The sequence below is a fragment of a genome, unplaced genomic scaffold, assembly GCF_019419815.1.
Source record: "Pyrus x bretschneideri cultivar Hongxiangsu unplaced genomic scaffold, Pyrus_bretschneideri_v1 Contig23, whole genome shotgun sequence".
Lineage (NCBI taxonomy): Eukaryota > Viridiplantae > Streptophyta > Magnoliopsida > Rosales > Rosaceae > Pyrus > Pyrus x bretschneideri.
Window position 1 is genome coordinate 3,912,288 of NW_025999535.1, and position 24,615 is coordinate 3,936,902.

General features: G+C 38.3%; 2 protein-coding genes and 1 long non-coding RNA gene across 4 annotated transcripts in view; all 3 read right to left on the bottom strand.

Moving 5' to 3' along the window:
- The window catches only part of LOC125478034, a 46,510-nt gene extending 36,691 nt beyond the window's left edge, over positions 1–9,819 (bottom strand). The window contains exons 1-2 of one of the 2 annotated variants that reach the window (XR_007258872.1): positions 9,746–9,819; positions 9,607–9,667 (exon numbers count right to left, since the gene is read on the bottom strand). This is a non-coding gene — a long non-coding RNA (uncharacterized LOC125478034). The remainder of the gene's footprint in view (positions 1–9,606; positions 9,668–9,745) is intronic. The other variant, XR_007258873.1, reaches the window with a different exon arrangement.
- LOC125478032 (receptor-like protein 2) lies at positions 3,369–5,717 on the bottom strand. The gene has a single exon (XM_048585737.1). The coding sequence runs from the start codon at positions 5,685–5,687 to the stop codon at positions 3,483–3,485; it is 2,205 nt and encodes a 734-aa protein (XP_048441694.1). The 5' UTR covers positions 5,688–5,717; the 3' UTR covers positions 3,369–3,482.
- A 9,685-nt stretch (positions 9,820–19,504) lies between the features above and the next one.
- LOC108866122 (receptor-like protein 2) lies at positions 19,505–21,932 on the bottom strand. The gene is made up of 4 exons (XM_018644254.1): positions 21,916–21,932; positions 21,592–21,721; positions 20,679–21,063; positions 19,505–20,370 (listed from the first exon to the last, which is right to left on the bottom strand). Exons 1-4 carry the CDS (start codon positions 21,930–21,932, stop codon positions 19,505–19,507), a joined length of 1,398 nt encoding a protein of 465 aa, XP_018499770.1.
- Positions 21,933–24,615: the final 2,683 nt, after the last annotated feature.

Sequence of the window (24,615 nt, forward strand, 5' to 3'; positions counted from 1 at the left end):
GGAGCAAAGTGAAGAAACAAACTCATTTGATTAAGGAAGTTCAACTCTACTCATTGTTTCTTATTTTAGATAGGGCTGTAATTGGATTTCCACACATATACAAGTAGTATGGTTTATCATGTATATTTAAAACTTGTGATATATTTTATAAAGTTTTAAAACCCGCAACATCGCGCGGGCACTCTTACTAGTTATATGGCTAAAACGCTCATGTCATAGAGAAGCAATAACTGTTGTTCATCTCACCGTGTATTAGGGGCACAAATTGGACATAAAGGACCCCAAACTTAAAGTCTCAAACTGTATTCTAATTGCTCAATAATTTGGTCTAATTAAATGCATGCATCTGTATTGTTCATATGAATTAAATTCGACGCTCTACGTTATTTTCCTATTGAAATGATTTTTCTTTGAAGATTGGACGTCACTCATTTTTCTCCACCACTGAGTTATATATCTGATCCATCATACTCGCAATGTCCATTAAGATGCTGTATTTACGCATCAATAGTTATTGACTGTAATTAAGATAGCCCCATGAAGATGGGCAAGTGGTACTATGGTACCGTGATGAACCAATTTTTATACTAAATATTTCGTCCTTTTATATTTGTTTTCTTGTCTAGTTTAGTTGGAAGTTTTAAGTATTTGGGATACTTTTGCCATTTTGTGTTTCTAGGAGTAGCATGATCGAGTTTGGTGGATGTAGAAACTGATTTTCCTTGGTTATTACACCATCAATCTACATTACACACACACACACACACACACAAGTAAGTAGCTAATACTCTACGGTTACATCTTAAAGACCATAAATATACACATAAATATGGAGTTACAACATAACGGACAATTGGCCAATATTATATAATTAGTGTCATTAACTAGTGTAACTCCCTAACAATGGAAAAGTATGCAAACGGTTGAATTTTTGAGCTCAGCTGAAGATAATCATATCAAGCATACGTCTGTCGTAGTCCTCTCACAGGAAATGGGCCTCAAACGTTACTGAAAGCCGAATCTAGTGGAATCTAGTTGGAGTAGAGATTAATAATTGCATCTGCACATTTTAATAACGTAGCATTTGGTTCTATCTGACCAAAAAGATAAGGTTGGGGACAATGAAAATGGAGGACGACCATTTTGTTGTGAAAAGAAGATTTCAAACCAAATTGAATACTTTTAAGTGGAATAGTCTTGTCTTGTGGTGGATCAAATAGTAAGTCTTGTCTTTATAATACAATTCTTAAACGGGTGAAGAGAAAAAAAAAAAAAGGGGCAGAGGAACGGACAGGAGGGAGGAGCACACGGAAGTGGGAAAGAAAGAGAAGAAAAAATAAAATAAAATAAAAGTGTGGACGGAACACACGGCAGTATGGAAAGAGGAAAGAAAAGATAGTGGAAAATAAAGGGAATGGGGATTATTGGGTTGGACCCGACTTCTTTGCCCTCTCAGTTCTCATATGCTCCCATCTTCTCCTATTTTGTGCGGTCATAGTTATATTACGTCAACATTTTATATTAATTGAGATAATAAAACAAAAAGCAATAGTAATATAAAATATTAACATGATTTAACTGTGATCGTACAAATAAGAGGGGATGAGAGTGTATGGGAACTGGGAGCGTAGAGAAGCCAGGTCGATTGGGTTTTGGTTGGCAACTTTACAGTTACTTGGACAAAGAGAGAGCAAAAGATAAGGAACAGACTCGGAGAGGAAAAACAAAAGGCAAAGGGAGAAACGGACGAAAGGCAGAGGAAAGAAGTGGAAGAGCATTGAAGGGCAGAGGAGAGGAAGTCAGGAGCAGAGAAGAGCAAAGGAATGGAGAGCTCGTCTAGTAAAAAAGGGTGTCTTCTTTCTTTGATTTTTCGTAGATAATTTCTTATGTATTAATATAAGTATATGTAACTAATTTCCTTTCGCTAGAGTAAGGTCATGAGCCTCAACTTGAATATGTAGATTTCTCTTTTAATTGCTTAAGTGTTGTACATGCTTGCTTTGATATTTTCAATCAATGAATTAAACATGTGCCTTGATGCTTGATCACCATTAAGATGCTTAGAAAAGTCATCGGATGCAATTTTGAATGAATGTCACGTTAAAATTGGTTATGCTTCTTGTGAGTGTGATTGTAATTTCTCCTAATGTAAATATCATTCTCTTGGGAATTACATGGTTTACCAAAAGGATTTTCACGAAGATTAATGAATCACTCACGTGTATATTTAATCCAAACGTCATGGATGAATTGCATGTAGTGGCATGCGTTTTAGCTTGAACTAGTAAAATACCCTCGCGTTGCTGCAGGACTTGAATGCACAAGCCCTAACTACATGAATAAGACACATTTAACCTGAAAAAAAATTCAACATAATCATGAAAGAACAAAAGGCTTAGATGAGTGAATGGTGTAGGTAAGATAAGCAGCTTGGCTTTTATATACATTCAACCGAGTTGATTACAAAAGATGTGGTTGCAAATAATGCTTTGTTTCCCTAAGCAACATGCATTTTACACATATATTGCCCTTGATGGCAAAATGTATGTCCTGCGGGCCATAATCAGGCGCCTCCCAACAACTACAATCAGATGCCACCCAACAACTACAATCAGACGCCTCCCAATAACCCAACCCGGGGGGGGGGGGGGTGCCACCAAACAACATTGCTCCGCCTTCTAATGCAGGATGGAATGACCCTGGACAATACCAGAATAACTACACGCCAGACGGGGATGCTGGAGTCAATCCTGGTCCAAACCGTTACTGAGCTTGAGGCGCTAGTTGCGGTATGATGAGTCTTGTAGGCATGTTGTAGATAAATGAGGAGGTTGCTCGAGATGGGCTGTAGGTTTCAATGTTTCTGGTCTGGAATGATATTTCGTTTGGCATATTGCTGTGGTCGGAACCTGGTTGCCTTCATCCGAATATGATTACACTTTCAAGGTCATATCTTATGGGCTGAGTCGTGTCTTTACTTTGGTGCGCAGCATGAGTTCTTTCAGGTAGTGCACATATTGACAGAAAGCAGACTGCATTGGGGATCCTTGTTAAATGGAACATGTTAATTTGCAGTCCTCTGTGAAGATTATGTGTTGCTATTCGTTCGTAGATTGTTTTTGCATGCTATGCTCTCACGTTGTTTTTGCACATTTTGGTGGTGATGTTATTTTGCTAGAAAAATGACATGTTACATTGTCATTTTGGTAACCCGAGTCTCAGTTTGGCCCCTGAATCAAAATTTTGACTTCTTTTGGCTATGTTTGGGGTGAGGGATTTCCAAGTCTCAAGGAATCGAGACCAAGTTAGAGGGGATTGGAAATGTGGGAGGGATATGAGAGGGATTTTCAAAAACGATTTACGAGTCATTTACAAAGCAATAACTTCGATAGCGTAGGGACGTTTATTATAAAACGAAATACATAACAGAGGTTTATATTCGAAACCCTCAAATGTAACCGAGAAAAAACAAAGAACTCTATTTAGCTACGCCATCGTTTCATCCTATTCATGTGCACTGCTAACATGACATAGAGCCTATCCTGTACATTGTCTGTGAACTGAAAATATGCATATCTCCATGTCTTTTTTAAGATCAAAGAACCACATACTCCCCAGAATCCGAAAATAAACCCCAACACAGCTGAAATATAGAACCACGGTAGTCGATGCCCATCGTCCTCATCATCTCGGTTATTCTTATCATGCGCATCAATGCGACACTCGTTTGGAAGTGGTGCACTGCAAAGTTTTGGATTCCCCTCAAATGCAGAAGCTTCAAAGCTTTGGAGCTGAGTGCTTGTTGGGATTGAACCTTCGAGATTATTGTACGAGACATCAAAGCTCTTCAAGAAATTAAGGCTCGCCAGAGACGATGGAATTTTTCCGGACAAGTGATTCTTGGAGAGATTCAAAGCTTCTAAGTTCTTAAGGTTAGACATTTGGTCTGGAATGTTGCCGGAGAAGTTGTTGCCGTCTAGATACAACTCTTGTAGAAGCATTAGTTGGCCGATCTCAGACGGTATATTACCGATAATGTTGTTGGAAGAAAGACTTATCAATCCAGGAAAGCCAAACAATATGCGGCCTACGCTCCGGTTGTAACTGTAGCTTGGCAATTCGAGATCATATTGGTCTGCAATAGGTTCATGTACCAACGCTGGTAGTCTACAAAGTTCTTTCGGAAATTCACCTGAAATAAGGTTTGATTCCAAGCTCGTATAAAAAAGCCTTGGTAGATCAGTCCCAAACCAGCTAGGAATTGTCCCTGTGATTTTGTTACCTGCCAGAAGCAAGACCTCAAGACTCTTTAGCTTTGATAACCATACAGGTATTTGACCGGTGAGATCACAATGCGACAAGCTCAACAATCGAAGATTTCGGAATCCATCAAAACCAACCATGTCATCGTCAGATGGTATTCCTTCACCATTAAAGGATTGTGGAAGGAAGAGTACTTGAAGATTTTTGCAATGCATCAATATCCTCATTGCTCCTGTGACATTTTTCAATCGGCCGCCACCAAGAGAGAGGAAGGACAGAGAGTTTAGGGAAAGAATCTCAGGTTGTATTTGTCCCCCTAGATTGTTCAAACCTAATCGAATTGCTTTCAGGGATCTACATGAGTAAAGGCTTGTTGGCAACTTACCAGTGAAGTTGTTCCAAAACAGGTCAAGTTTAGTAAGTTGAACAAGTTTGGAGAAATTAAGCTTGGTAATGTCTCCTTCCAAGTTATTTCGTCCCAAACGTAGTTCTACAAGGCTGGTGCAATTCATCAAAGATTGGGGCAACGAACCTTGTAGGTCGTTGAAATCTAGCTTTACGATTCTTAACCTGGAGAGCTTCCCCAAATGGAGAGGGAGCACTGAGCTTAGTTGATTGAAGGAGAGGTCAAGGATTGCGAGGTTGGTGAGGTTGACAATTTTATCACTAATGCCTCCATATAGTGAATTCATATGTACTGCAACTTCTTCGAGTTTGGTAGCATTATAGATATCTTTTGGAAGTAGCCCTGAGAGATTATTGTGGCCGGCACGAAAAATCTGCAGCTCGGAACACCTCCCAAAACCGTGGTAAATGTTGCCACTGAATTGGTTTGAGGAAAAATCCAACACTTTAATCAAGGGGTTAGAATGGAGACATATAGAGGATGGGATGTACCCGGAAAAGGCATTGTTGCTGACGTTGAAACTTGTCAAATTCCAAGCATGCATGAAGAACGAAGATGGAATTGGACCATGGAACTGATTGCTTGACAAATCGAGTGTCCGGATGTTGCCGGATGTTAGAGACAAAGGTAGCTCTTCAGAAAGAAGGTTATAGCTCAAATCAAGAATCTTAAGAGAATTCAAGGACTCAAAGAGTCTATTTTTGAGTGAACCGTGAAGTGAATTGCAGGAGAGATTCAAGTGGGTGAGATGCGTGAGGTTTGCAAGTGCGGATGACAAGGTAAAAATAACTCCGTGTAGCCCCTTCGAGGGTAAGAGCAAATGGGTGACCCGACCTTCCGGATTACAAGTGATGCCTTCCCAATTACAACAGTTAATAGAAGTCCAATTTAAAGGAGGAGAGGATAGAGTGAGGTTCAAGGACAAGAGAGCGCTACGTTCATTTTGGTTGCATGCGTGGATATTTGGAGATGTAATGGACGTGAATAAGAGGATTATGAGAAGGAAGCCATGAGCCATTTTGTTTGAAGGCTTGCTGCTGTTCACTGCTTTTTGTCTTCGTATATATAGCACGATCTTGAGTCTCTGCATTTAGAAGTCGAGGGGCCCTCCAAGACCCCGACTGAGAATTTGGCAAACAAGCGTAACCACACAATGCAATATTTCCAACCCCTTCAAGACGTCGAATGGAGATTTTCCACTAAAGAACCCACAAACGACAACCTTCGCTCGTTGGATCAACCAAAGAAAATTCAAGGTGGGGCAGATGATAACAACAAAAGATAATAAGCCTAATTTTTTATGATAAGAAGCCTAATTAGGCCCCAAGTACATGGAAACATTTAAAAAAAATGCAAGTGGTTTTTTTCTTTCTAAAAAGTACTTCAGCTGCTTCAAGTGCTTCATTCTATGAGCATTTCAAGTAGTTTTTATTATTTTATTATAAAACTCACAAAATTACTGTTAATTTTTTGCCAACGTCGTTAAAAGCTCTTTCGGCGATTTTAAAACATTTTAAGTTACTTTAAAAGCACAGTCAAACATGCCTAATTTTGCGAAGCCTAGCTCTAAATTAAGAATAGAGAAGTAGTGAGTGTTCTTTCTTCTGTATCTCAAAACTTAAAACACGTATTTGACCTAGCAAAATGATATTATACATATACTAAAATTCAGACTGTTCACTAACAGTGAAAGGACAGAAATGCCCTCAGTTTCTTCTTTGGATAACGTACTGTTTAGGCTTTCTACAGTAGAAAGTCTATTTTGCCCTTCCACGACTCGGGCCTTTCATCGTTTTTTTCTCTGCTTCTACCATATTGTTTTTACTTTACCTTTCCACGCGTCAAACATCGACCCGCCCTCCATCGATAGATTTTTCAATATGATCGTCACACGAGGTGGTACATCACGTGTTCCTATATAAATGGTGATTTATGTATGTTAAAAAGTTAATAACTTAAAAATTAAAATTTTCCACCATTTGCATATATGAGAAGAAAGGAGGAACAAAGTGAAGAAACAAATTCATTTGATTAAGGAAGTTCAACTCTACTCATTGTTTCTTATTTTAGATAGGGCTGTAATTGGATTTCCACACATATACAAGTAGTATGGTTTATCATGTATATTTAAAACTTGTGATATATTTTATACAGTTTTAAAATCCGTAGCATCACGCGGGCACTCTTGCTAGTTATATGGCTAAAACGCTCATGTCATAGAGAAGCAGTAACTGTCGTTCATCTCACCGTGTATTAGGGGCACAAATTGGACATAGGGGACCCCAACCTTAAAGTCTCAAACTGTATTCGAATGGCTCAATAATTTGGTCCGCTAATTAAATGCATGCATCTGAAATGATTTTTCTTTGAAGATTGGACGTCACTCATTTTTCTCCACCACTGAGTTATATATCTGATCCATCATACTCGCAATGTCCATTAAGATGTTGTATTTACGCATCAATAGTTACTGACCGTAATTAAGATAGCCCCGTGAAGATGGGCAAGTGGTACTATGGTACCGTGATGAACCAATTTTTATACTATATATTTCGTCCTTTTATATTTGTTTTCTTGTCTAGTTTAGTTGGACGTTTTAAGTATTTGGGATACTTTTGCCATTTTGTGTTTCTAGGAGTAGCATGATCGAGTTTGGTGGATGTAGAAACTGATTTTCCTTGGTTATTACACCATCAATGTACAGTACACACACACAAGTGAGTAGCTAATACTCTACAGTTACATCTTAAAGACCATAAATATGAAGTTACAACATAACGGACAATTGGCCAATATTCTATAATTAGTGTCATTAACTAGTGTAACTCCCTAACAATGGAAAAGTATGCAAACGGTTGAATTTCTGATCAACTGAAGATAATCATATCAAGCATACGTCTGTCGTAGTCCTCTCACAGGAAATGGGCTTCAAACGTTACTGAAGGCCAAATCTAGTGGAATCTAGTTGGAGTAGAGATTAATAATTGCATCTGCACGTCTTAATAACGTAGCATTTGGTTCTATCTGACCAAAAAGATAAGGCTGGGGACCATGAAAATGATGGAGGACGGCCATTATGTTGTGAAAAGAAAATTTCAAACCAAAGTGAATACTTTTAAGTGGAATGGTCTTTATAATACAATTCTTAAACGCGTGAAGAGAGAAAAAAAAGAAAGGCAGAGGAACGGACAGAAGGGAGGAGCACACACGGAAGTGGGAAAGAAAGAGAAGAAAAAATAAAATAAAATAAAAGTGTAGAGGGAACACACGGCATTATGGAAAGAGGAAAGAAAAGATAGTGGAAAATAAAGGGAATGGGGATTATTGGGTTGGACCCGGCTTCTCTGCCTTCTCAGTTCTCATATGCTCTTATCTCCTTCTATTTTGTATGGTCACGGTTAAACCACGTCAACATTTTATATTGATTTTTTTATAAAGATAATAAGACAAAAAACAATAATGATATAAAATATTAACGTGGTTTAACCGTGACTGTACAAATAGAAGGGGATGAGAGTGTATGGGAACAAGGAGTGCAAGAAGCCAGGACGGTTGGGTTTTGGTAGGCAACTTTACAGTTGCTTGGACAAAGAGAGGAAAAGAGAAGGAACAGACTCGGAGAGGGAAAAACAAAAGGCATAGGGAGAAACGGACGAAAGGCAGAGGAAAGAAGTGAAGAGCATTGAAGGGCAGAGGAGAGGAAGTCAGGAGCATTGGAGAGCAAAGGAATGGAGAGCTCGTCCAGTAAAAAAGGGTGTCTTCTTTCTTTGATTTTTCTTAGATAATTTCTTATGTATTAATACAAGTATGTGTAACTAATTTCCTTTCGCTAGAGTGAGGCCATGAGCCTCAACTAGAATACGTAGATTTCTCTTTTCATTGCTTAAGTGTTGTTACATGCTTGCTTTGATATTTTCAATCAATGAATTAAACATGTGCCTTGATGCTTGATCACCATTAAGATGCTTAGAAAAGTCATCGGATGCAATTTTGAACGAATGTCACGTTAAAATTGGTTCTGCTTCTTGTGAGTGAGGATTGTAATTTCTCCTAACGTAAATATCATTCTCTTGGGAATTACATGGTTTACCAGAAGGATTTTCACCAAGATTAATGAATCACTCGTGTTTATATTTAATCCAAACGTCACGGATGAATTGCATGTAGTGGCATGCGTTTTAGCTTGAACTAGTAACTTGAATGCACAAGCCTTAACTACATGGATAAGACACATTTAACCTGAAAAAAATTCAACATAATCATGAACGAACAAAAGGCTTAGATGAGTGAATGGTGTAGATAAGATAAGCAGCTTGACTTTTATATACATTCAACCGAGTTGATTACAAAAGATGTGGTTGCAAAAAATGCTTTGTTTCCCTAAGCAACATGCATTTTACACATATATTGCCCTTGAAGTTAAGATGGCAAAATATACGTCCTGCAGGCCAGCCAGCCAGTTTTAGGCGTTAAACAAAAAAACATAAAAAGTAAATCGTTCTTGTTTCAGCAGCTAAGCAACTAAGTAGAAGAATGTTTGTTCAAGTTGATGCAATGAGAGTTCTCCTTACACATCAACACTAAGCAAAATTAACTGAGCTAGTTTGTGGATATGCAACCCAAAATTAACACTAATAAAAATAGCATTTGAATGAATGCATAAGCAAAAGCAGATGTTAAACATGAGAAAAATTACATAGAAAAGAAAACAATGTTAAATATCCTAGGTGCTCCATTTATATTTCTTCTCTATTTCTATATATTTAAACTACCAATTATCAGCACAAATATTTCATTTCCTTGCAGCTACCACAACTACATATAAAACATACTTGATATTATGTATAAGACAGTTTTGCAGGCGTATAAAGGCAGCATATTGAATTCCCATTAACAATTGAGTGTGAAATATGGAGAAAGTTTGAGACATTACTCACAGATGGTGAATTGAAATGTGTATCAATTATGGCCACAACAAAGGCTAACAACTTCTTCACACTAAGCAAATAAGTTGAAAACAACAATGGTTAGGTTATCATTTTCTAATAAGTTGACAAAGAAAGAGAAGACTACTACCTTTATTGGGTTTCATAGTTGGGAGCTCCTTTTTTCTTCCATAAACATGGCTTTAAAATAATTTGAAGCAGCAATGGACAAACATTGAGGAGTAATGAAGATTTGTGGTTGTTACCCAAATTTAAACTTGCACAGAAAACCATTTCAAAATCTTCTAAATACAGAATATCATTGGTCAATCCTTTAGCAAATAAATACAGAACGAAGAAATTAAAATGGCCCAAAATTTTATAAACAAACATCAGAATGCAGAAAATGAAATTACCAAAAAAATTATGGACAAAAATCCAAACTCACAACCAAATTCACTTAAAAAATGCACAAAAAAAAAAAAAAAAACCAAAATCAATGGAAAATTATACGAAGAATACTACAAAATCACAAAAAAATTATTGAAACGTAGAAATTTGAAGCAGATGTTTACATGCAATAGACCCCTCCACTTCCTCTTCTGGGGAGGCCTTGGAGTGAGTTCCAAGGGTTGTTCCTTCTGTATGCATTGAAATTCTGAAATATACAAAAAATAATGTACATTAGGAGAACACATATAGAAGAAGCCAAATACATTTATTATTAATAATTATATTCATCACTATTTGCTTTCCGTGGACACCATCATCTCCACCATACCCCGCCTTTTTTTTTTCCTTTTTTTTCCTTTCCACTTTCGGCTACTTTCTCTCCTTAAATTTGGAGTGATTGAAGGCACGACTGATTGCTTGTTGCGTCTTTGCCTCCTTCTTGGCTTCTCTATAAGAGAGGCTTTATCTTGTATTCTTAACAACACATCAATATATCATTTCAATTCAATACAAATCAATCTTTCAAGCAAATTTACATTCAAATTTAACATTTATTATTTCCACACACGCACGTACACCCAGATCATCCAAGAAAAATTTAGGATTTGCTGAAGAAATCACTCACCAGATCCATGAAGAAAAAGTCCAAGCAGGCAGTAAAGGCATCAGTTCATTCAGTCAAAGAAGCTGCAGTTGGTTTTGTGGATTCGGTAGATGAGTTGATGAGAAACCGTTTGAGACCAACCTCAAGGCGATTGTCGCCTGCACATATAAACACCACATAAAAATCACAAAAAATTAAAAATAAAATAAAATAAAATAAAAACCGAAAACAACTTGTGATTAGCAATATCAGTATCTCTTGCATAATCGTAAAGTTTTGTGCTGCAACCCCCTTAGAAAAAGAGTATGAAATACTACAATTATCAAACTGCAGGAGTCCATCCTGGTTTGATATGTATCTGATTTCAGGAATTTTCGTGCACATTATCTCTTGCTCTTCTCTTAAGCAGTGAAGCAGCTTTCTCGAACAGTAGAGAACAGATCTAGAAATGCACCAGTAGGGGTTCCAAGCAGCTTTCTATAACTAATTCAGAATCCAGGTACTTTGACTTCTTGTCTGCTGGGATAATGCCATCCTGCAATGAATTCCAGACTCATTAAGTACAAAATCTACATCTGAAATAGCATTGCAATGATATGGGTTTCGGAAAGAAACTGAAACATAGTAAAAAATTCAAGGCATAACAGATGTGTGCACCTTGATATACGTTTTCGGGAAGATGTCTTTCAGATCATCAAGACTGCTGTCCCATTTTGATTCGGTCAAATAGATTGTGGTATCCTTTGCGAATCCAAGTTTCCTAAAAAATAAAGCAATCTCTTGTGCATTATAGCAACTTCGTTTGAATATAGTCACTACTCATTATTCATAGTTTTAAAGGAAACTTACTGGTAGACCGCCTTCAGCATCAACAGTGGTCAAAATATTGATTTTATCCATACCCCAAACTTTGATTGCATAGTCATCGCCAACAGCCAAATACTTATTCTTGCTTGTATCAAACTGAACAACACCAAAAGATGGTTTTTGAAATCCTAAGTAATTCCTCTTTATTACACCATCATTTTCATTCCATTCAACACAGAATGCACGGGAGCATCATGACCTTAGAAAGGATACAACTTTGACCCAGTAGTTGCATTCCACACCTATAAAACACAAATCGATGTATAAGTTTATCATGTTTTCTACGACCTATTGTATCACCACTTCTTCAAAACCAACCTTAATGGCCTTATCATCACCGCAAGTTACGGCACAAAGTTGCATAACCGGTTGCAGAACGCCAAATCATTAATACTACCAGCATGAGCATCGGTCTAGAAATTGATGAAAGTATTAGAAAAGAGAACAGCAAAATGAAACATACTGAAAAGGTAGAAGATGCAGAACCTACCTCCAGATGCTGGTGAATCTCATTCCCACCAACATAAGCATATAATTGGATAATGTGTTTAGGACATGCAACTCCTGTTTGAAAGAACAATTGCACTTAAAGTTTTCTAGAAAAAGCTACCGTGGATCGTATTCAAGCTTACCAAATCGAGAACTTACCAAATAGATTACCATCGGGGCTCCATAATTACCATCGGGGCTCCATAATATACGCTTTACTGAGACACATGGATCCTTGATCAGAGTTGCCTGAGTGTCATTAGAATCAAATAGGTTAAGATGATTCCAGTGACATTAATGTAAATGTCGTCTGTATAATGACTTGGTTGATAAGGGAACATACCTTCAGCATCATTGAACTCGCTCCAATATCCCATACCTGAAAGCTTCTCGACAACAATTTCTCCCTAGAACCCCGGGTTAGTTCCGACTGGTACAAAAAAAACCCTTATCAACTTGCTGCTTAAACAAATACATATAATCTAAGAAGTAGTATTTCTTCTATTTTGATTGAAAAAGTAATTGTCTTGTATTCCAACAACATCATTAAAGGAAACCTCAGAGAAACCAACCCAGAAGTAGTGTACGCTGAACAGGATGGAAGTCCATGCTTGTGCTTGCGGCTCAAAGTTTTCAGACGCTCAACCACTGATTATTACCCTCTCAACCACTAATTTTTCATACGATCTGTATTAATGAGGATAGTCATCCTGGATCAAAACTGAAGCAGGAAATCCAAAGAAAACAGAGGAAAATATTCAACCCAGAATTCTGAAAAGGAATTTGGACAAAGAATATGAGGTTTTGTCGCATGTTTTGGGTCTTAGAAAGTGGTTACAAACTTCGAGTACAAATCAATCCAGCATGAATTTATACCACACATTCTGGCATAAAAGAAAAGAAAAATCACAACTAATATTTGAAATTAAATTCATGAAAAGCACACAAATTCAGTGAGAAGAAAGAGAGATTACTCGGATAGTTCTTTGAAGTAAGGGAAGCGTGACCGCATAGCACTCTTAATCTGGGACTGGATATCATGCGCCTCCTTCAGAGGGCTCTCGCTATCTTGCGCATCCTCCACCATTACCATGAACTCCCTCTCTCTCTCTCTCTCTCTCTTTCTCTCTCTCTCTCTCCCTAAAATCAGAGCTCTTTGTCAGCAAATCCCATAGATTCAGAAATCTAACCCCGAAAACTGTTATCCAGAACCTTCATGAATCACTTCAACAGAAACACACCGATCATAGTAATTTACTGATCAATTATACCAGTGCATTCATCAAATAAGCAATTCCAAAATACACACTTAGCAGATAAACATAACCTAAGGCACAAATTCACGCGGATAGAGAAAATCAAGTTCCACAACCTACTAAAACAAAGTGGCAACTGAGAGATCGTTTGAGGGATTTGAGACTGAGCTTCTTCCATAAACAACATACCTAGAAGTCCCCAAGTTTTCAAACAGAAATTAAACATTTAAATAGCTTATAGTAATTTAACAAATTCTTCATTAGTGGAGTAAATAATTTGTAACCACCTATTTCCTAGTAGGAAAAATAAAAAATTCAATTTTAAAAAAGAAATGTACCTTTTAGTTCAATTTCCACAGCCATAGTAATTTATGTGGACTAAATTAAGATTAACTAATACATCCAATCAACTGCAACCAAACAACTTAAAGTAATTTAATCTGTGTTTGTGGATGTGTGTGTGTGTGTGTGTGTGTGAGAGAGAGAGAGAGAGAGAGAGAGAGAGTTACCTATTATAAAGCCAACCTTCTTTGAATTCACTTCTTGGTCCTCTTGTGACTTATTACCAAAACTCTCCACTGCATTTGCAGTAATGCCCTCTGCTTCTCCTCCTGCGATAATTATCATTCTGCAAGTAAAAGGTACAAAAATATCAATTATTTAATGGTAGATATGTACTTTAGACTTTTGAAGATCCAATTCATCCTGCATCTTCTCACACTCATCTTCATGCTGAAGCCGCAAATCTGTCAGCTCAGCTTCATGTTCACTCCTCATTGAAGTTATTTTCTATGAAAATGATAAACTGGTTTGTAACGTAAGCATATAACACTCTACTTAAATTAGCAGTTCCAACTTAATTCAAAGCTAAAAACGACATTAAGACCACAATTTAAGAATCCAGAAACAGCCCAAACTAACAACACAGAGGACAGACACTGAAAGACATTTTTGAGAGAAACCAACTAAAAATTAAAAACAAACCAAGTAAAATTTTCAGAGTTTAAAAACAGGAAACCAATACAATCTTTACAGAAACCAACTAAAATTGGAATCTGAAAAAAAAATCTGCTCAATTTTAACCGCCCTGTTGCATATATTGGGTTTTTTAGGCATGAGACTACACAAATGAAGAAAAGATAACATAGTTGTAAACCTTAGGCTCCAATCAGGTCAAGTGTGAGATTTCAAACACGGAGATTTACTCCAAGTTTAAAAACTGCCAAATACATTGCCAACTGTTAAGAGCATGAACTACAAATCTGTAAAGTAAAAGGGCTTGCAGATAAGTTTAAACGATCAACCGTCAACTTATGATTGTTACTGTTTTTTAGCTGGACGTTCACATTCTAACATGGTATTAAAAGAGATTATAAGCGTGCGTGCTCTTAAACCACCCAACATCATGTATTAATCAAATAATTAACATCTAAAGATGGAGACATGCAACACGAAACCTGCAATTAGATCCCAATCACAAAACGCCAAAAAAAAAAGAAAAAAAAAAAAATCATAATCTAACAGCCTATTCGAGCAGCTATTAGCACCTGACCCGCTACTTTGGCGACCCACCCACACCCACCTGCACCCGAGTCAAAAATCCCAGCGATCCTCTTCCTCCAACCCATCAACCCTTGTGTGCAAATTATGGATTCGGAGGATGTATCTCGAAAATTCAGATGCACATGATTACAATTAGTAGATATTAAGGACGTGCACTTAACAGATCAACACAAAGAACGAATGAGTACATTACAAACTAAATGACTGTGTCAGCCAGATACTTCTTAAAGAACACCTCCAATCTACCAGTATGATTACTCAGTTTTTGCTGAAAACTAATACCCTAAACCTTACATTCAAACTCATTTCGAATGCAAACAAAAAGTATATGATAAGTCCTGAGCCTTTCTTTCTAGCCTCAACTCAACTCAAGTTCCCCACTTTCACCTTCCAATACAAAGAAACTAACGCATCAATCTGCAATTTCGCAAACAACATATAATTCGCAACCCAGTGTCTACATAAAAGATCAAATTAAAAAAAAATAAAACTGGACCAAGGCATAATCTTTCATTTCATAATCAAAATGTTGGCCGAAAGTACAAAGCAAACACAGCATGCAAAAAAAAAGAGTTCTGTGTCTACGGAACAATCTCAATGTGCACAGATGATATGAAATCATTCCACAATAAAGGAAAAAATCTGGAGAGAGAAAGAAAGGCTTACCACAATCAAAAGGATTTCCACTATCATCTCTCCCATCTCCTGTAGCTTAGCTACACACAAACAAAATATTTTTAACTAAACCAACCCCCAAAGTCCGAAATAAAACCATGCCAAACTCTAACCATAAATCAGCAACATAAAAAAAAATCAATTTATAGTTCTATACTGATCCTTCATTGGTTTCAAAGGATCAATCCTAGGAGTCAATCAACTGGTAGGGTAGCAAATTGTGTTATCACTAACAACAAACAATCACTGTTAAGAAACAATGAGCCATATGAATTACCAGACACGATCCTAAGATGAAACAACAATACTGAAAGCAGTATGTATTCTCAAAATAACTGGTAACTAAAAACGTATAGATTAGTAAAACAAAATGGGGATCTTCAAATTTATCAACACAGATGAAGCAGCAAATCCATCACAATCCTTATCAATCAAACTTATACAAAATTGACCACGGAAGCACATAGAACCAGTAACTTTCACCACAAAACAAAAACCAAAATACAAATGCAGTACAAAAAAAAAAAAAAACTAATCGATTCAAAACTCACAAATCTCACAAACCAAAACAAATCCAGATATTTGATCACTGGAAAAAAAAAAAAACCCAGATTCAACAAAAAGTAAAAAAATTGAGAAAAATGGTCAATTGATTCAAGTCGTGGATTACCAAGTGATTTGCAAAGATAACTTTGACGCCATGTCTGATAAACAAACAACACAGATAGAAGTATCCCTACACATACTCTTAGTTTGAGTGGTTTCTGTGCCATCATCGTCATCAGCAGGCAGCACATCATCCTCAAAATCATCCCTTTCAGACAATGCACCAAGACTTTGAAATTCAAAGTCATCTTCTTCTCCATCTGATAAGTTATATTTGCTTTTCTTGTTCGTCTTTAATTATTCATGAAAATGAAGAGAAAAAAAGAAAGCAAAACACATTAATAAATTACCCATGATTCCATAAATTAAACTGAATATAGTTCTGAAATAGAGTTTACAGTTGTGTAGAAAGCTTGACAAAAAGAAAGGAAATTTAGATATCATGTGTTAGATATGCACATTTCAATCAGGTAAGCTTTGTGCGATGAACTACAACTGTTTACTATTTCCCTATATTTTCCTGGGAACCAAACAGAAAACAAAGCTGACCCCAAACAATGGGCAAAATTCAGAAAATGAGCTTACTTGATGCTCGCGCTGCGCACGCTGAATGGCCTTATCGAACTCATTGAGCTCGTCATTATGCTCCCCAATTCGTTTATCGACAAAGACCGAAGCTTTATTGCTCTGCTCGTACTCCTTCAGCAACGTGTTCTTCCTCTGAGCCACCAAAACATAAATAAATCAATAAAATCACAAAATTTCAAGTAAATTCAGAAAGGAAGGGACGCAATTCAGTACCTTTTCAATGGCGCGAGAGCGGGAGAGGCCAACTCGGCGCTCTTCGCCTTTGCGCTTTTGCCGAGAACGTCGAATTTCCTCCGGGACCAAATGGTCTCGAACGGGTTGGGTTTTAGGGGGACCTGGTGCTTCATGGCGACAGCGTTCGGGCCTAATTTATTCTTTTTCTTCTTCACCGTCGCCGCCGTCTCATGGTTGTGATTGGCGTCAGCTCTGCCGGGTTTTGGTGATTTGTTCTCGAAGGGGTTGGGTTTCGAAAAGGACTTCTGTTCCCCATTGGAGACTGGTGTGAGCGGAGATCTGATGGTTTTGTTGTAAATAACATGAAATCGAGTGGCTCCGTGCTAGACCATACGGACATAATTACCCTCTGAACTTTTGAGAATTACCCTCCCAACCCAGCCTCAGTTCACTGGTATTGTTGTAAATAGAATGAAATCGAGTGACAAAGAATTGATGGCATCTACATTGCCTCTTCCCCCATGATTTAGACTAAAGTAATACCACAAGTAAAACTACAAAAGTAATACCACAAGTAAAACCACATAAGTAATGTGTGTTCTCGATACTTGACTAATTGGAAGAGCTACGTGTGAATGTTGTTGGTAAAGGTCAAACTATAGTACCTTGTCAATCTAATTTTCTTCAATTATTTCTCCTATCTTGAGTTTCTACATTTACTTATTTTGTTTAGTTGGTTCACAATTTCTACAAGCCAATTCTCATTTTAGATAGTTGTTTATGTCACCTATTTAGTTTTGTCAAATTAATGTAGTTCTTAGAGTTAATTAAGTTAAATAATTCGAAAACTCATAAATTGTTTATACCAGTCCATGAGGAGATCGACCTTACTTGAGCCATTCTTTACTTCAAAGACTTATTCTCTTGCAAGAATTTTCTATGGGTTAACCTTGTTTTACAGGTGGTAAAATCTTTACCATGCCATCGCCACCACCGCTACCACCGTCCCACCACTACTGCAACCACCACACCACACGACAACTATAACCCAGTTCAGCTGCAGAAAGAAGTCTACGACCTTATGAAAAGAAAAGAAAATATATGGTCATGCTGCTCTTCAATTTATCTTGGAGAAAATAGACTACGGTTCTGTTTAAAATTTTGCATGCAGGTGGTAAAATGCTGCGTTAAAAGGATGAGGTTACCATAGCTAGTTCCATTTTTCCATTTTTGGCATATCTGCTCTGGTCTGCAAACAAAACTTCTTTTCAAATTTTCTCTCTTTACAAGCTCTAGATCCAGTTTCTCGTTATGTAACATGGTTATGTCCTGTTGAGCAGCAACTTGACAACCTATTAAAGTCTTTCTATCGAGCTATTAAGAATAAAGAGTAGAATGCAGTAAGACGCCAACAAACAACACTGCTATTGTTATCTGCTTGATTCGCTCACATGTCTCGGCATTATATGAAAGCTCAAAACTTCAGATCAACCAAATGTATGAAAATTTAAAATCCAGCAAACATTTCCACTCAGTTTCCAATGTACCTGAACTATGTTTCCTGCCTTTGTTCCATGGTATCCTCCCTCTGTTGGCATGTCCTTTTTTTTTCTGTCTCTGTCTCTCATTTTCTTCTTGCTAAGAAACAATAGTCGAGCAAATGAGAGAAACAGGCGTAATGAAAGAACTCATAACTTTCACAAATCAACGATCTTTGAAAGGAGAAAGGAAAATATGCAGAATCGTGAATTTCAGAATACTGGTTCATCTCCTGTGCCTAATCAAGCTGGGTCAAACTCAGGACCTGGACCTGCCAACATGGGTCCTCCACCCCTCAACAGGGCTCCAATGCCGCCTCCCAACATGGCTCTCACCAAACAACTACAATAATCCCCAGCCAAGCAACAACTGGAATTCTGGGCCACCGAACAATTACAATCAGGCGCCTCCCAACAACTATTATCAGATGCCGCCCAACAACTACAATCAGATGCCTTCCAATAAACTCGGGAGGGGTGCCACCAAACATAATGGCTCTGCCTTCTAATGCAGGAAGGAATGGTCCATGACAATACCAGAATAACTACACTCCAGACAGGAATGCTGGATTCAATCCTGGTCCAAATCGTTACTAAGCTTGAGGCTAGTTACGATATGATGAGTCTTGTAAGCATGTTGTAGATAAATGAGGAGGTTGCTCGAGATGGGCTGTAGGCTTTAATGTTTCTGGTCATGGATGATATTTCGTTTGGCATATTGCTGTGGTCGGAACCTGGTTGCCTTTTATCCGAATAGGATTACACTTTCAAGGTTATATCTTATGCGATTAGTCGTGTCTTTACTTTGGTGCGCAGTACGAGTTTTTTCAGGTAGTGCACATATTGACAGAAAGCAGACTGCATGGGGATCCTTGTTAAACGGAACATGTTAATTTGCAGTCCTCTCTGAAGATTATGTGTTGCTATTCTTTCGTAGATTGTTTTTGCATGATGTGAGAAGGATTTGCAAATTACAATTTACAATTCATTTACAAAGCAATAACTTCGATAGCATAGGGACGTTTATTATAAAATAAAATACATAACAGAGGTTTATATTCGAAACCCTCAAATGTAACCGAGAAAAACAAATTACTCTATTTAGCTAAGCCATCATTCATGCTATTCATGTGCACTGCTAACATGACATAAAGCCTATCTTCTACATTGTCTGTGAACCGAAAGTACGCATATCTCCATGTCTTCTTCACGATCAAAGAACCACATACTCCCCCGAATCCGAAAATAAACCCGAACGCAGAGGAAATATGAAACCACGGTAGTTGATGCCCATCGTCCTCATCATCTCGGTTATTCTTATCATGCGCATCACTGCGACACTCGTTTGGAAGCGGTGCACCGCAAAGTTTTGGATTCCCCTCAAATGCAGAAGCTTCAAAGCTTTGGAGCTGAGTGCTTGTTGGGATTGGACCTTCGAGATTATTGTACGAGACATCAATTGCCTTTAAGAAATTAAGGCTCGCCAGAGACGATGGGATTTTTCCGGACAAGTGATTCGTGAAGAGATTCAAATATTCTAAGTTCTTAAGGTTAGACATTTGATCTGGAATGTTGCCGGAGAAGTTGTTCTCGTCTAGAAGCAAGTAACGAAGAAGCTGCAGTTGGCCAATCTCAGGCGGTATATTACCGGCAATGTTGTTAATAGGGAGATCTATCGTTGGAGGAAAGTTAGCCAATTTGCGGGGCAAACTGTCTGTGTCCGTGTAAAGAGGTAATTCGAGTTCATAATTTGCTTGAGCTGCAACAGGTTCATGTACCAACGCCGGTACTCTACAAAGTTCTTTTGGAAGTTCACTTGAAATAAGGTTTATTGCCAAGCTTATATGAAAAAGTCTTGGTAGATTAGTCCCCAACCAGCTAGGAATTGTCCCTGTGATTTTGTTACCTTGCAGAGTCAAGATCTCTAGACTCTTTAGCTTTGCCAACCATATAGGTAGTCGACCTGTGAGATCACAAAACGCTAGGCTAAAAATGCGAAGATTTTGAAATCCATCAAAACGAACATGTCATCGTCAGATGGCATTCCTTCACCGTTAAAGGAGTATGAAAGTATTAGTGCTCGAAGACTTTTGCAATGCATCAATATCTTCATTGCTCCTGTGACATTTTCCAATCGAATGTCACCAAGAGAGAGGAAGGACGGAGAGTTCAACGAAAGAATCTTGGATTGCATTTGCCCCTCTAGATTGTTCGAACTTAATCGAATTGCCTTCAGGGATCTATATGAGTAAAGGCTTGTTGACAACTTACCAATGAACTTGTTCCTATACAGGTCAAGTTTGGTAAGCTGAACAAGTTTGGAGAAATTAAGCTTCCCAATGTTTCCTTCCAAGTCATTTTGTCCCAAACGTAGTTCTACAAGGTTGGCGCAATTCATCAAAGATTGGGGCAATGGACCTTGCAGGTCGTTGAAATTGAGGATTACGATTTTTAACCTGGACAGCTTACCCAAACGGAGAGGGAGCACTGGGCTTAGTTGATTGAAGGAGAGGTCAAGGATTGTGAGGTTGACAATTTTATCACTAATGCCTCCATATAGTGAATTAAGAGGTATTACAACTTCTTCGAGTTTGGTAGCATTATAGATATCTTCTGGAAGTAGCCTTGAGAGATTATTGTGACCAGCATGAAAGATCTGCAACTCGGAACACCTCCCAAAACTACGGTAAATGTTGCCACTGAATTGGTTTGAGGAAAAATCCAACACTTTAATCAAGGGGTTAGAATGGAGACATATAGAGGATGGGATGTACCTGGAGAAGCATTGTTACTGACGTTGAAACTTGTCAAATTCCAAGCATGGATAAAGAACGAAGATGGAATTGGACCGTGGAAGCGATTCTTGACAAATCGAGTGTCTGGATGTTGCCAGATATTAGAGACAAAGGTAGCTCTCCAGAAAGAAGGTTATAGCTCAAATCAAGAATCTTAAGAGAATTCAATTACTCAAAGAGTTTATTTTCAAGTGAAACATGAAGTGAATTGTGGGAGAGATTCAAGTGGGTGAGATGCGTGAGGTTTGCAAGTGAGGATGACGAGGTAAAAATAACTCCGTCGAGCCCCTTTCTTACGATCAAATTGGATGCGTGAGGTTTGAGTCACTTCTATTCCCCTCCCAAATGCTTCCCACTTTCTTACGATCAAATTGGATCGTACTAACTACCCCCTCTGGCAAGCCCAAATGCTCCCTCTCCTCAGCAGCAAAAACCTTGTTTCCTTTGTCGATGGAACTAGTCCGTGTCCTCCTGCATTCCTCAAAGATGCGGATGGCAACCTCATTGACACAGTCAACCCTGAATTTGAAACCTGGATACAACAAAAAGCCACAGTCATGTCGTGGATAAAATTTTCTGTTCACCCTACTGTTCTCGCTGCTTTAATTGGGAAAACTAGCTCCCATTCTGCATGGACAGCCCTACGTGACCATTATGCTTCTTAGTTAACCGGTTGTCTCCTTTAGCTTCGCAGTGAGTTAATGAACACTCACAGAGGTGATTCTTCCATTTCTGAATTCTTGGATAAAATTAATTGTCTTGCAGACACACACACTATCTTTTTGGTGCTCCTGTTTCAGACTCCGATATCGTTGCAATCATCCTTAATAATGTCGGTCCTGCGTATGAGAGTACCGTTGCCTCCGCCCAACAGTGCTTTGGAAGCACTTCTTTTTGGCACTGAACGCCTACAGAAAATGCATTATGCATTCATTGCTGAAACCGGCCATACTGCCTTTGCAGCAGCTCCCACTGGTGGACGTGATTTTGCTCTTTTTCAAGGCCATGGATTATCATCTGGGTTTCGAGGTTGCGACAGTGGTCGAGGTTCTTCATCCCGCCTATGCAACTCCCCAGGCTCTCATCATGAGCCTCATCAAATCTCTTTCCAAGGCTCTCGCCAACCTGATGGACTTGTCGGACATGCTCATTCTCAGAGTTATTTTCCTAATGGTCAGATTCAATGCCAGATCTGTAATCGACATGGCCATTCAGCCATTGATCGTTTCAATTGTCTGAACATGTCTTATGAAGGGCGTGTTCCAGCACCAAAACTTCAAGCCTATGCTGCCAGTGTTCCACCGATGTCTGCCAGTGCTCCCACAATCCAAAATTAGCTTTTTGATTCTGGAGCCAATGCTCACATCACATATGATCCAACCCAAGTGTCCAATCCTCGCCCTTACAATGGCAATGATCACGTTAATGGTGTAGTTGGAGGCACAGGTTTGAAAATCTCTCATGTTGGTAACACTTGCATTCGCACACCCCAAGCCAATTTTCACCTATTAAACACACTTTTTTGCCCTAATGCATCCACAAATGTTATTTCCATTCATTTATTTACCAATGATAACAATTGTTCTCTAACTTTATACCCCAACTCCTATCGTGTTCAGGATCTTCACACGGGGAAGATGCTTTTCCACAGCCAGAGTAGAAATGGATTCTACCCCTTCTCCACTCCACACCACAACTATAACCCAGTTCAGCTGCAGAAAGAAGAAGTCTACGATCTTACGAAAAGAAAAGAAAATATATAGTGATGCTGCAGTTCAATTGATCTTGGAGAAAATAGACTACGGTTCTGTCGTAGATTTTGCATTCACAGCACAACCTTGCAGACCAACAAAATTGTGACCAAAATTGAACAAGAGAAACCAAATCTGAAAAATAAAACCTGCCGCCTACAGCCGCACAGCTTCAGATCAATGTTAAATTATTGGCAAGGCAAGCCGGATACTGGTGGCAGGGGAAGCCGGATATATCATGCGTGTGAAGGGGAGATAAAATTAATGGCAATGACATTTCACAGTATGTACACATATTTTTCTCTTGAAAAGATTGCATTGCAGCTCGATGAACTCTTCGTTGCCATAAAAAAACTAATCTACAACAAAAACAAGCAAATTGTATCTGTTTCAAAGTAAATTATGAAAGAACAAAAGTTACCCTCCATACGCTATTTCATCTGTGCCTAGGAATGCAGAAACTTAAGCGCACTCCCCTGGTTTCTCATTCGCTGTGCTAACAGACAGTGGCGGATTCAGGATTTCAAGATTGGGGGAGGGGGTTCTAAGATAAAAGTTCAAAAAAAATATATTAGACTAGTTTGGTTCCATAGCACTATTTTTTTTTATTGAATTTGGTTCATTGAATAATCAAAATTAATCAATCACATCAAGTGCCCAAGTGGTAAGGACGCGGATTTCGGCTCTTAAAATTCAAAAAACAGGGAGGTCCCGGGTTCGAGGCTCCAAGCTAGTAAGTCTGCTTGATTGTGGCCATGAAAAAGTTGAAATGCTTCTGTGAGTCTTCTTGGCCCCTAGAAGGGGTGGATAACCATGGCTTATCACTAGTTGTCCCGCTTTAAAAATAATAATAGTAATAATAATCAAGATTAATCTCAAAGGTAATAAAACCAACAAATTCTCCTCAGCAACATAACACATCAATTAATAACTTTACAAAGATGAAATTTGTTAATGTAACATATATATTACAATTGAGAGTTGAGACTAGAGTCTAGGATTAAAAAACATAAATGAATTTGGAAGAAATAAAATTAGGCAGCTAGAGGTGGTGGAACGGCAAATGGTGCTGGGGGATGGGATAACTTGAGTTTAAAGTTGGGAGGATGTGACGATGTGGAGGATTAAAACAAAAATTAGAAACCTCTTCTTCTTCTTTGTAAGCACTGCTGTATGCACATTCATGGAGGCAACAAGCCTCTCCGCTGCACCTGCCCAAATTGTTGGAAGGTCCCGAAGGTCGATCACAAGTGTTTCTTCGGGCTTCCGGAGGATCTTGGGACCTCCCGGGTCCCTATATGGATCCGTCCATGCTAACAAAGGATGAGGTTACCATGGCTACTTCCATTTTTCAGTTTTTGGCAGCTCTGGTCTGGTCTGCGAACAAAACTTCTTTTCGAATTTTCTCTCTTTACAAGCTCTAGATCCAGTTTCTCCAAAGGTGAGATACGTGACATGCAACTTGACCATTTATTAAAGTCTTTCTGTCAAGCTATTAAGAATAAAGAGTAGATTGCAGTAAAATGCGAACAAACAACACTGAAAAACATTAGAAACTAGTTGATCGAATCTTATATGCTAATTCAAACACACAAATATTCGAAGAAAATATCATAAAACTTACTGAAGCTTACATGATTTCACCTTGGGGTCTTTGAATGC

Bases quoted from the DNA above. Each gene is read 5' to 3' on its own strand.
- LOC108866122 (XM_018644254.1), bottom strand. The intron at 21,064-21,591 runs GTAGTTAGTACG...TCCGAGTTGCAG, and splicing joins ATTTGGGCTTGCCAGAGGGG to ATCTTTCATGCTGGTCACAA. The intron at 20,371-20,678 runs GTAAGTTGTCAA...GTGATCTCACAG, and splicing joins GTATAGGAACAAGTTCATTG to GTCGACTACCTATATGGTTG.
- LOC125478032 (XM_048585737.1), bottom strand. From the start codon at position 5,687: ATGGCTCATGGCTTCCTTCTCATAATCCTCTTATTCACGTCCATTACA.